This window comes from Rhinatrema bivittatum, chromosome 2, assembly GCF_901001135.1.
Source record: "Rhinatrema bivittatum chromosome 2, aRhiBiv1.1, whole genome shotgun sequence".
Classification (NCBI taxonomy): Eukaryota; Metazoa; Chordata; class Amphibia; order Gymnophiona; family Rhinatrematidae; genus Rhinatrema; species Rhinatrema bivittatum.
The window spans coordinates 464503322-464516289 of NC_042616.1; the positions used below are offsets into that span (position 1 = coordinate 464503322).

The 12968-nt window shown below is 40.0% G+C and overlaps 1 protein-coding gene across 9 annotated transcripts in view; it reads left to right on the forward strand.

Moving 5' to 3' along the window:
* RELCH (RAB11 binding and LisH domain, coiled-coil and HEAT repeat containing) overlaps window positions 1-12968 on the forward strand; it is a 500624-nt gene that overhangs the window by 197085 nt on the left and 290571 nt on the right. For 7 of the 9 annotated variants that reach the window (XR_003854685.1, XM_029590486.1, XM_029590488.1 and 4 more), the window contains one exon: window positions 9349-9461. The exons of the other annotated variants lie outside the window; for them this stretch is intronic. Coding sequence is in view for 6 of the 7 variants with exons in the window: in XM_029590486.1 (XP_029446346.1) it covers window positions 9349-9461 (113 nt within the window). In the remaining variant the exon portion in view is untranslated. The remainder of the gene's footprint in view (window positions 1-9348; window positions 9462-12968) is intronic. 9 annotated transcript variants of the gene reach the window in all.

Below are 12968 nucleotides of genomic sequence, written 5' to 3' on the forward strand. Positions count from 1 at the left end.
TTGTTTCGGGGCATGATTTTATTTTGGGTCCTTTATATATGCACTGCTGTACTATTATTGAGACCTTTTAAGAGTCCCTCTTTTTCATACATTTTGTTCAATAGTATTTTCCCACATCCTTTTTGAACCACTGATTTTACCTTTGTGGTAAACTTCTTTATGCTGAACTACAGGCTTGTTGCGCCATTTGTGTCTGTAGTTCTGCCAAAATCCTGACTAGTCTGTGATTGCCAGGAAAGGGAGGTAAGTGAGCTGATTGAGATAACAAAAGGTGCAAGTCTACAAGGGACTTTTTACTAATATGCTTGCATATGTACTTCTTTTTAATAGCCTGCCAAACTTTTTAAAGCACAGAATTCTTGAGAATAAATGTTATCAGATACAGAAAGCAGTTGTGCTGTGTTAGAGCCTAATAACTTGAGATAATGTCGTCTAAATCTGACAACTGGAAGGACCTTTCACATTACTTAAAATTTAGAAATCCAAAGTCATTTAATGTTTAATCCATTTAATTCCAATGCATTTGTAGCCTCCATGACCATAAACTTGTGTTTTAGGGTTATTTTGTTTTATTTCTTTGCAATAAAATGTTTAAACCACACATTCTTCCTTCATGTGTACCTAGGCAGACCATATATCTTTTAGAGCAGTGGTTCTCGACCTTTTTTCTGTTGGGACCCACTTGACAAATAATGCTCATGTGTGATACCCTGAACATATGACCATCATGGGGCTAAATGTAGACATTTAAAGGTGAATTTTAAAAACCAGAAGATACATGCACAAGTCAGAGCAGCGCCCAAATACTCGCATACCTGCCACTATGCGCACAAATGAAAAGTTTAAAAAAAAAGAGGGAGGGGACAGGATGTGATCTGGGTGGGACATGGGCGTTCCTGGATTTCTCATTGAAATTAGCACGTAAATACTTACACCAGCACACGATGGAATCCCCTGCCACATAACTTTACTTCTGCTATGGATGACATGTAAGTAAAAGAAAAAAAAGAAAACTAGTCTGATCTGTAGGGTTTTAAGGATCAGGACTAACTGAGGGGAATGAAGGCTATTAAACTAGGGAGGTTTAGAGCACCTGTCTCTTTAATTGGATGAACTGGAGACAAACTGGTAAAACTAGGAATAGCGTTGGCGTGCACCCCTTTTAAAATCTCCCCTCTTACGCAGTAGAAGAGGCATTTGCATACATCCACTAAAATTGCAAGCATATGTGCACACGGTCAGCCTGTTTTATAACAAGCACATATATATTTACCTATATATATATATATATATATATATATATATATATATATATATATATATATATATATATATATAAATAAGCACACATATATATACCGTTAAGATAATCTGTGAAAATTCATGTTATACTGTTCAGACAACTAGCTAAAATTATGTTATACTGTTAAGATAAGTTGTTACCCTGTTCTACAATGTTTCAATGTAAAAGGATAAGATGACCTGTTGTCAAACTATCCCTCAAGTTACCATGTAAACCGATGTGATACTCGTTTCGAATGTCGGTATATAAAAACAAACAAATAAATATTTCCCCACACAACTCGCCATACAAAAAAATGTTCTAATTCTGGTGTCTTGGTAGCAGCAGGTCCTATGACTATCTTTAAAGGTGATGCTTCATTCTAAAGTCAAACTTCATTAAAAACAACAGAATTATTTGTTGAAGATCCAGAAGGGATTTATTTGAAACATCCATCAAAGGCAAATGTTTATAAGCGATGTAACACAAGTCAGTGGGAGATTTGTTACATCGCTTATAAACATAAATACATTTGTGTAGAAATACATTTCTTCCTACACTAAGCAAAGTACAAAGTTAGAAGAAATATTCTTTCCCAAAACTGACATATGACTCTTGCATCCCATCGTTCTCCTTCCATGCCCTCATCAGCCCTCACTTCTCTCAACTATTCTCGCACACTCATATCTCTGCCCAGTGCTCCTATTGCATCCTCTTCCCCATGCTTCCTCTCACCACTCAACTCTTCCTGCCCAGCAGACCCCCAACTATCTCTTTCCCACCCCTTCCTGCTCAGCATCCCTCACACTCCCTTCTCCCACCACCTAGCAACCACCTTTCCCTGCCCATTAGCCTTGACCTCTTTTCCCCCCACCCCTTCCTGCTCAACGTACTCCCTATTTCCCCATGTCTCTCTGCCTAGTTGCACCTACATATTTTCTCTCTTCCCCACTCCTTTCCTAACAGCCCATCTCTTGAATCTTTTCCATCCTCCATGACCGGCAGCCTACCCATACCACCTCCTTTTCCCCACTGACACTCAAACTCCTGATCTCCTTTCTCCCTAACCCTCTCCTGCCTAGCAGCACTCACATTTTCCACTCCTCCTGGCTCCCAGCCAGCAGAAAAGCCTCTAGTCCAGAATCTCTCTTCGTCCTTACCGGCAGCCAATGAAGACAAAGAAGCATTTGGGGAGAGAAGGAAGTGGTAGCAGAAGTCATTTGCCATTTGCACGCAATGTTCTCTTGCAATTTCTTACAATCCTCTTGCGATTTAACAACTTTGAATGTTGTCATCTGCAAATTTGATCACCTCATTTGTTGTTCCTATTTCCATGTCGTTTATAAATATATTAAAAAGCAGTGGTCCCAGAACATATCTCTGCTGCACTCCATTATTCACCTTTTTCCAGAGGGAAAATTTATTATTTAGTCATCCTCTCTGTTTTCTGTCATTTAACCAGGTATTTAGCAAGGCTGTCTTAAGCTTTTCTAAATACCTGTTTCAAACTAAACTTTCAAAAGGGAAACTTTGATAAAATGAGAAAAATAGTTAGAAAAAACTGAAAGGAGCAGCTACAAGTAAAAAATGTGCAAGAGGTGTGGTCATTGTTAAAAAAAAAATACCATCCTAGAAGCACAATCCAGATGTATTCCACACATTAAGAAAGGTGGAAAGCAGGCAAAACGATTACCGGCATGGTTAAAAGGGGAGGTGAAAGAAGCTATTTTAGCCAAAAGATCTTCATTCAAAAATTGGAAGAATGATCCAACAGAAGAAAATAGATAATGCATAAATGTTAGCAAGTTAAATGTAAGACATCGATAAGACAGGCTAAGAGAGAATTTGAAAAGAAGTTGGCCGTAGAGGCAAAAACTCACAATAAAAACTTTAAAAAATATATCCAAAGCAGAAAGCCTGTGAGGGAGTCAGTTGGACCGTTAGATGATTGAGGGGTTAGATGATTGAGGGGTTAAAGGGGCACTTAGAGAAGATAAGGCCATCGCGGAAAGATTAAATGATTTCTTTTCTTCGGTGTTTACTGAAGAAGATGTTGGGGAGGTACCCATACTGGAGAAGGTTTTCATGGGTAATGATTCAGATGGACTGAACCAAATCATGGTGAACCTAGAAGATGTGGTAGACCTGATTGATAAACTGAAGAGTAGTAAATCACCTGGACCGGATGGTATACACCCCAGGGTTCTGAAGGAACTAAAAAATGAAATTTCAGACCTATTAGTAAAAATTTGTAACCTATCATTAAAATCATCCATTGTACCTGAAGACTGGAGGATAGCTAATATAACCCCCATATTTAAAAAGGGCTCCAGGGGAGATCCGGGAAATTACAGACCGGTTAGTCTGACTTCAGTGCCAGGAAAAATAGTGGAAAGTGTTCTAAACATCAAAATCACAGAACATATAGAAAGACATGGTTTAATGGAACAAAGTCAGCATGGCTTTACCCAAGGCAAGTCTTGCCTCACAAATCTGCTTCACTTTTTTGAAGGAGTTAATAAACATGTGGATAAAGGTGAACCGGTAGATGTGGTATACTTGGATTTTCAGAAGGCGTTTGACAAAGTTTCTCATGTGAGGCTTCTAGGAAAAGTAAAAAGTCATGGGATAGGTAGTGATGTCCTTTCGTGGATTGCAAACTGGCTAAAAGATAGGAAACAGAGTAGGATTAAATGGACAATTTTCTCAGTGGACGGGAGTGGGCAATGGAGTACCTCAGGGGATCTGTACTGGGACCCTTACTTTTCAATCTACCTTATAAATGGCCTGTGACCGACGGCCCGCAAATGCGCAGTAGAGACCAGCTCTACCGCGCATGTGCGGGCGAGCACGTCGCTCTGAGGCAGCTTCAGAAAGAAAAAAAATGGCGGCGTCCAGTGGCAGCAGCGGGCGGCGGCGGCGGTACCGGCAGCGGGCGGCGACGGCGGTAGCGAGCGGCGGCGGTAGCGACGGCGGTAGCGGCGATGGCGGTAGCGAGCGGCGGCGGTAGCGGCGACAGCGGGCGGTAGCGAAGGAGGGAGAAGAGAGAGAGAGGGAGGGACGACTGAGTGGGAGGGAGGGACGGAGAGAGAGAGTGGGAGGGAGTGACTGAGTGAGAGGGAGGGACTGAGTGGGAGGGAGGGATTGAGTGAGGGGGAGGGACTGAGTGAGAGGGAGGGAGTGGGACTGAGTGAGAGGGAGAGGGGGGACTGAGGGAGGGAGTGGGACTGGGAGAGAGAGGGAGGGAGTGGGACTGAGGGAGAGTGAGTGGGACTGAGTGAGAGGGAGGGGGGGAGGGAGGGATTGAGTGAGGGGGAGGGACTGAGGGAGGGAGTGGGACTAAGTGAGAGGGAGGGAGGGAGTGGGACTGAGGGAGAGGAGGGAGGGAGTGGGACTGAGGGAGAGGACGGAGGGAGTGGGGACTGAGTGAGAGTGAGTGGGACTGAGTGAGTGAGAGGGAGGGAGAGAGGGGGGAGGGAGTGAGTGAGACTGAGTGGGAGGGAGGGACTGAGTGATAGGAGAGGGAGGGTGGGGAGGAGTGGGTGAGGGAGGGGGTGGTGAAGAGTGAGGGGAGAGAGAAAGAGGGGGAGGTGAGAGACAGAGGGATGTAGCCCGTTTTAACGGGCTTAACGGCTTGTATATTTATAAATGATCTGGAAAGAAATACGACGAGTGAGGTAATCAAATTTGCAGATGATACAAAATTGTTCAGAGTAGTTAAATCACAAGCAGATTGTGATAAATTGCAGGAAGACCTTGTGAGGCTGGAAAATTGGGCATCTAAATGGCAGATGAAATTTAATGTGGACAAGTGCAAGGTGATGCATATAGGGAAAAACAACCCATGCTATAGTTACACAATGTTAGGTTCCATATTAGGTGCTACAATCCAAGAAAGAGATCTAGGCTTCATAGTGGATAACACATGGAAATCGTTGGTTCAGTGTGCTGCGGCAGTCAAAAAAGCAAACAGAATGTTGGGAATTATTAGAAAGGGAATGGTGAATAAAACGGGAAATGTCATAATGCCTCTGCATCGCTCCATGGTGAGACCGCACCTTGAATATTGTGTACAATTCTGGTTGCCGCATCTCAAAAAAGATATAATTGCAATGGAGAAGGTACAGAGAAGGGCTACCAAAATGATAAAGGGAATGGAACAGCTCCCCTATGAGGAAAGACTAAAGAGGTTAGGACTTTTCACCTTGGAGAAGAGAAGGCTGAGGGGGGATATTATAGAGGTGTTTAAAATCATGAGAGGTCTAGAACGGGTAGATTACTCTTTCGGATAATAGAAAAACTAGGGGGCAGTCCATGAAGTTAGCATGTGGCACATTTAAAACTAATCAGAGAAAGTTCTTTTTCACTCAACGCACAATTAAACTCTGGAATTTGTTGTCAGAGGATGTGGTTAGTGCAGTTAGTATAGCTGTGTTTAAAAAAGGATTGGATAAGTTCTTGGACAAGAAGTCCATTACCTGCTATTAATTAAATTGACTTATATAATAACCACTGCTATTACTAGCAACGGTAACATGGAATAGAGTTAGTTTTTGGGTACTTGCCAGGTTCTTATGGCCTGGATTGGCCACTGTTGGAAACAGGATTCTGGGCTTGATGGACCCTTGGTCTGACCCAGTATGGCATGTTCTCATGTAAACTGTTACTGCTTTGGTGGAATGTTAGCTGCTAATGAATAAAATGAATTTAGGGAATTGTGACTTATCTGGAGTCATAAAGAAATACTGGAATGTTGCAAGGGTTTTGGGAAGCAGTAGTAGGATAGTTAAGATGAAACTATTAGAATTCGGTCTTTTGCATAGAACCTTATTGATTGAGACTGGGGCTATGACACTAAGGATTAGCTGTGTGCTAGGGATAAGCACTCTTTTCCTTACTAAGAGAGGTTTTATGAGCAGGGAATGTTCTGATATTGGAAAGCCACCGGTATACAGAGGGCACTCCTTAAAGTTCTAAAGATCCATATTTTGAAATTGCCCATTCTAGCTGTAGAAATCAGCCCCACAGAGACCCTGAGACTACGCCCCACATCACAATATGCTGTGGGTATGAGTGTAAATAATATGACAAAAATTGAAGTCTTGTCCATTCCTACTTAACCTTCTCCTCTTTTGTTCCCTGCAGGACAGGGAAAAGAACAGGAGGGGAAGGGGCTGGTTTAGAGTGTGGAGTGACGCTTCTTTGCTGTGCTTTGTCTGCTCCAGGTTCGCCCCTCTTCTCCCCACTCCCAAATTCCCAACAGGCTGCCTGGTAGGGGAAAGGGCAGAGGCCTGTTCTATGCTGCCTGAGATTAAGGCACTGTGCAATAGTCATCAGAGCAGAGCCTTGGGTACTCCTGATGCCACCCATAAACCTGATGCATTCTAGGTGATCTGTCTAATGGGGGGGCTGGATCTGAATGTGACAGTTAATTGCTAATTTGGTTAGGAAGAATCTTTGCTTTTAGAGACACCTAATTTTTTCCAAAAACTCCAGTTCATGTGCTGCAGAAAAGTATAAGATAATGTAAATTTAGCTGTTGCTGTTAAACTGTGGTGCTCAGCTTAAATGCCCCTTTGTCAAGGGTTGTTTTCTATGGAGGGTTACACTTTCGCTTAATATATTTTGTTAATTTGTTGACTAGCATATTTCTGTAATGTGAGTCTTTGGAGTGAGATGGTAAGGATGTTTTCTCAACATTATTCTGTAAGAATGTTCTATCTTTAGTTTTACTTGTTCTATAAAGCAGTGCTTGAGAAGCAGGTCTGTTGCATTAGATGTTTAAAAACTATTCTCAGTGTTATCTATCCCAATCCCAATGCTGCCCGCCAGCCCTGATTGCTGTGTTGTTCCTGGCGCAACAATTATCCTGCTTGTTGTTTGCTTCTAACCTTCCTTGCCTGTGGCCAGAGTGGGTGGCACCTGCTTTGAAATGCTGTTTGGCACTCCTTTGTAAAAGGTATTGCTTGTAGATTGGAGCATGAATGGCAAAACATGTTGAGAGTTTTGTTGTAACTTAATATAGTTTTGCATACCCCCTTCCCACCTTAAAATCGGCACAGTCTCTCTGCAGATTGTGACATTTTGCATTGAAAGGTAAGGGGAAACTTCTTTTAAAATACTTTCATTTTCCAGACTCCTGGTGTACTTTGTACATGTAGCTTTTTAACCCCAACTCTTCTGACTGCAGAAACTGAATTTGTGTTTCTCCTGCATAGTCCATTGCTGGAAGACCCTAATAGTACCAGAAAAGTTTAGGAATCATATGTGGCTGAAAGCAGACTTCTGTTCTTTGGTCAAGTACAGACACGTCAAGGAGACTGGCATGTCACATTTGTTATGTATGGTTTTTCATTTAAAAAGGCTCTTGACCAACATAAAAGTTGTTGAGGTTCAAATGTGCCTTTTTATGGTATATAACATTAGCTACAACCCTGCTTTGCTGAGGAGGGGTATTTAACATATCCCTAACCACTTTATCAGAGCTGCATTGACAGCATAATGTTCTCAAGGCTCTTTGAGATCTTGTCATGTGACCATGGATATCAAGAGTTCCTTTTGCATATACCAAATCCAATCTATGGTACAATCAAATGCCTCCATAAGAATAATATCAAGGCTTGGAACTCTTTTCTTTCTTCTTTTGTGACCTTTTTATTTCCACCTTATTTTGACCTGTGAATTCCTATTTTACATAATTCAACATCACACAATCCCTGCTCTATATAGGGACAGTACGATCTAATTTTATCATCACAGTATACCCAGGATATAGAGTTGTCAGTTGCTGTCTTTTCAATAAAATGGTGTTTAAGGATTTTTTTTTTCATTTTACGTGGTCACCAGAAATACATTCTTGGTGGACTGATGTACCACTACCAGTCTTTATAACAGTGCAGGTAAAATATCCATCCATTAAGAAGGCATCCATATTATCATTTTTATTACTTTATTAATTTTGATGAAGGTTCCTGCAAGAGCCTGAAATATCTTTCTGATAAGTTTTTTAGATTGCTTGTTGTATCCAGTTGATCATTGATATCCTTCATTGCTAGATTAAAATTCTGTCTACAAGGAAAATCTAATTTTCTAGGCTCCTGTTGTCTGGAAAACATTAAATAATTTGGCACAAATATCTATTTGGCTCCATTACAGATCTAGCATGATTTTTTTCTGTTTGATCAAGCTGACCTTAAATGTGTGGAATTGATGTAGCTGTAGTAATCCTGCCAAGTGAGGTTTTGTAGGCTAGAATAAAAAGATGAAGCTGTCCAAAGAGCAATAGGTACACATTTGAAAAGACACGGTTTTGAACCAAAACAAGATACAAGTATGCTTAGGAAACTTCACATTAAGTGTGCCTTTTCTCAACTGATGCAGTTTGACAACACTTTTAAGTTTTTATTAACCCTATGGAATAACATGCTGCTCAGTAATTTATTTAAAGGTCAGTTTTAGCAGAAATAGGAAAGCATTGGGCAGGAAACAGCTGCCCAGCAATAAAATTTAAAAGGGCAATTCAACTACATTTAATAGAAGATTGTATAGATCATTTAGCTTAGCAGGTGAGCTAATTGTTAAAAAAAAAACAGTAGTTTATCAGGAGTAGAAATTTGCCTCAATTACTATTAATACTAAGTATATCAATAAATATACAAATTAAGAATTTTTCTCTAATTTTGTTACATATAAAAATTACCAACATTAAGTTCAGAATATATATACTATGAATATCATTACAAATCCAACCAGGTTAATTGTCTCTTGACCTCATTGGCTTTGAGAAAAATCTTTGCCTAATATGTAAACAAATTTATTGAATTCACTATATTCTAAATTTGCAGATCTTGCAAATTGTTTCAACCATTTTCCCATTAAGTTATTCCTCAAAAAATAAAACTAACAATTTATGAATAAAGGCAATAAAATTTTTTTCAAGGATGTTTCATACTTTCATCTTCACACACTTTTCTTTGTGTTGATCATTATAATTATTTAACTTTTTCTTTGCTTTTTGGGGATATTTCCCAATGTGTTAGCTGTGTATATTTTCCCCCATTGTCTAGGAATTGATTCCTCTCATCCTGTGCACTGCCTGCCTCCATCCGGAGCCTAGAGAGAGAGATCAGCTTCTGCACATACTCTTCAATTTGATCAAAAGACCAGATGATGAGCAAAGGTGTGTTTTAAATGTTTGGGAATTTTATTTCTTCATGTAATCATAGGTGGAGGTGAAGAGGAGTTGACAAATACTTTCAGCAGCTTGCAAACGTCCATGGTGTGCAGATCTTATAAAGGTTAATTTTATAAAATAAATACACACACCCAAAAAAACCCAAAATGAATACTGTCATTAATTCAGTAGATAGTTTAAATAAACATTTTTAACTATATTATAAATACTCATATAAAAAATAAAAAAATATTACTTAACAAAAATATCTAATTAACCAAATAACAAAATGTAATCACCCAGTTCAATAAATTAGATCAAGTTTGTAAGAGTCTATATTATATATTATAAAATGTCCTTCCTGGAAAATCCAAATATTGCAATGCCCCACTTAAGACCTACAGATGCACTTTCTGAATAAGACTTGATCAAACCTCAATCTTTCCTCATTCCTCAACAAAGGACATATCTTTCACCAAAAGATGGCTTCATCATGAAGAAGACATACTTATAAAGATGGTCCATTCAAACTACAAATAAACATAAACAATATGTATACATATAATGGCAAATCTTTGGTAGCGTGATATTTCTACTCTTAACCAATAAGTTTTGATGCTTTTGAGGCAACTGCAACATCGCTCTCTGCTTCGAAGGAGGGGGATGGTGGCTGAAGGGAAAGAGAAATTAGGATTCAGAGACAACCAACATGAGCCTTGGCTTTTTTTACAGTCTGGGTATTGATGCTCAGACAGTAATGAAAAAACACAGAACTGCTTCCACGGCCAAATCCATAAGCAAAGCACATCAAGCAAAACAGACTAATACATGGGCGTAACCTGCATGGTGCGGCAGATACTACCATGGGAAACATACTGGACAGACTAGATGGACCATTGGTCCTTTTCTACCATCATTTTTATGTTTCTAGATGACATTTGCTGCAGTACGTTCAGAGGATAATATCTTGAAATTATCATCAAAGCAATTTACCACAAGTTTCAGATCCTATTAAGAGGAATTGTTAAAGATCTAAGACAGGATTTTAATAAATAGTTTAGAAAGTCTCAACAAATACCAAACATCAAAACGTTAAACTTAAAAGAAGTTTGAAACGTTTGGAAAAAAGCCAAATCATCCACACACTTTACCTGAGCCTTCCTTCCCTTAGCTTGTGTGCAGAAAATTGAAAATGAGGCTGAACATCATGAGATTTGTAAGATAAATAATCCTGAAGAAGCTGGTGACCTCAACATTTACACACCTTTTCAAAACAAGACTAAAACAGAGCCCAAAAATTTAAAAATAGAATACATTGTAACACATCCATACTATGAAGATTTACCTTATAAAAATGCTTCCCATTCTATCATGGAATTTAGGCCATCTGAAGCAGTAGTGTGCCATGAGTAAATGAAGTATTGTTCTCAGCTCTGTAATTGTAGAGAAATATTGCCACTTCTAGATAATGAGTTTCTGTATAACAAAGAATCTTAAATGTTCCAATGTATGCTTTACCTCTCGCCAGTGTTTAACCAGAGGAGATTCCTCCTTATTTGTACAATTACAACTCTTATGCTGGATGATCCATGTCTCTATAGACAGCTTAGTTTGACCTATCTACAGCTTGCGACATGGACATTGAACAGCAGAGATTACTTGTGACGTATTACTGTCAAAATGTTCCCTTAAGTTATATCTAATGGAAAGAAATGGGTGTGTAAAAAACACAAAAACTGATCTCAAGGATATTTTCACATACTACACACTGGGGCAGATTTTCAAAGCCCTACGCGTGCAAATCCAGCTGGATTTACGCGCGCAGGGGGGTTACGCGCACCGAGCCTATTTTGCATAGGCCCGGCGACGCGCGTATGTCCCGGGGCTTGAAAAAAGGGGCGGGGGCGTGGCCAGAGGCCTTCATAGGGCTGTTAGACCGGGGGGATCGCGCGCCGCAACCTTCGCCTGCCCAGAGGCAGGCGCAACTTATAAAATAAAGGTATGGGGGGGTTTAGGTAGGGGAAGGTGGGGGGGGGGGGGGCGGAAGGAAAGTTCCCTCCGAGGCCGTTCCGATTTTGGAGCGGCCTCAGAGAGAACAGGGAAAGCCATCGGGGCTCCCCTAGGGCTCGGCGTGCACAAGTGTGCACCCCCTTGCATGCGCCAACCCCGGATTTTATAACATACATGCGGCTGCGCGCACATGTTATAAAATCAGGAGTAGATTTGTGCGTGCCGGGTTGCACGCACAAATCTACGCCCGCACATAGGTATTAAAATCTGGCCCACTGAGTGCAAGCAAATTGACCGTTATACCTCTGACTATCAATGGTGTGTAAACAGGGTGATGTGATTACTTATCTCTCTCTTAGATTATGTCCCCAGGAGCCAGGGAACAAACATTTTTAAAAACATGATGTATTAGAACATGCCAATGTTTGAGAGCAATCTTCTGAATCACATCAGATTTGTTGAAGTAAGTTACTACACACACTGGTCTTTCCAAGGGAGATCGGGATCATGCCTTAAGCAAAAGGTCCCTATTGGCATAGAGACTTCATTTGTAAGCCTGTTTTATGACATTGGATGGTTATCCTCTCACCAAAAATCTATTGTATATATGCTCCGCTTGTATTTTATACATTTCCATGGAGGCACACAGTCTTTTCAATCTTAAAAATTGTCCCATGGGGATATTTGTACATAAATTACGAGAGTGATCACTATAAAAATGTAGCAAGGGGTTCCAATCTGTTATCTTAGTAAAGATGGCAATAGTTAGTCTTCCCTGATGTTTATATATTAGCACAGACAAACGATATCTTCACTAAATGGTACTAAACAGTAAACTGTAAATTCAAATTTTTATGTTAATTCATGAGGCAAATGATTTCAACACCGTTTCTGTTCTGGATCATACAAAAAATGTCATCAATAAAACTTACCTATAATCGAATAGATGACCAATACTGGGAAGGGTAAATATGTGTTTCTTCAAATTGAGCGACACATAGGCATGCCACTAAGGGAGCCTTCATGGCTCCCATTGCTGTACCTTTTGTTTTTTTGAAAAACTGATTGTTTAACAAGAAAAAATTTTCTTTCAGTGCAATAGTAGCTAACTATACCACAAACTCACTAAAAGTGTAGGAGAACTCATTGGATATCAGGATTTCTCTAATGATTTGAAGAGCTGCACAGTTCCCACAAACCAAGATGGACTGGATTGAAGAATTTGAATAAAATGAGATGAATCCCTGATATATGATAGACACGTGGGAAATTCAGGACATAAAAACAAGTCTACATACTTGGAAAGAGGCTCCAAAACTGACTCAATCCCTGAAGCAATCAGCCATCCTGGAGGCACCAAGAAAGACTTATGTATTTTTGGAACCAAGTAGAAAACTAACATATTAGGATAGGGCTCAACCAGAAAATCATACTGTTTTGAGAAGATACATTTCTGTTTTAACCCCTCATCAAGAAGCTGTTTTATGCATATCTGTATCAACT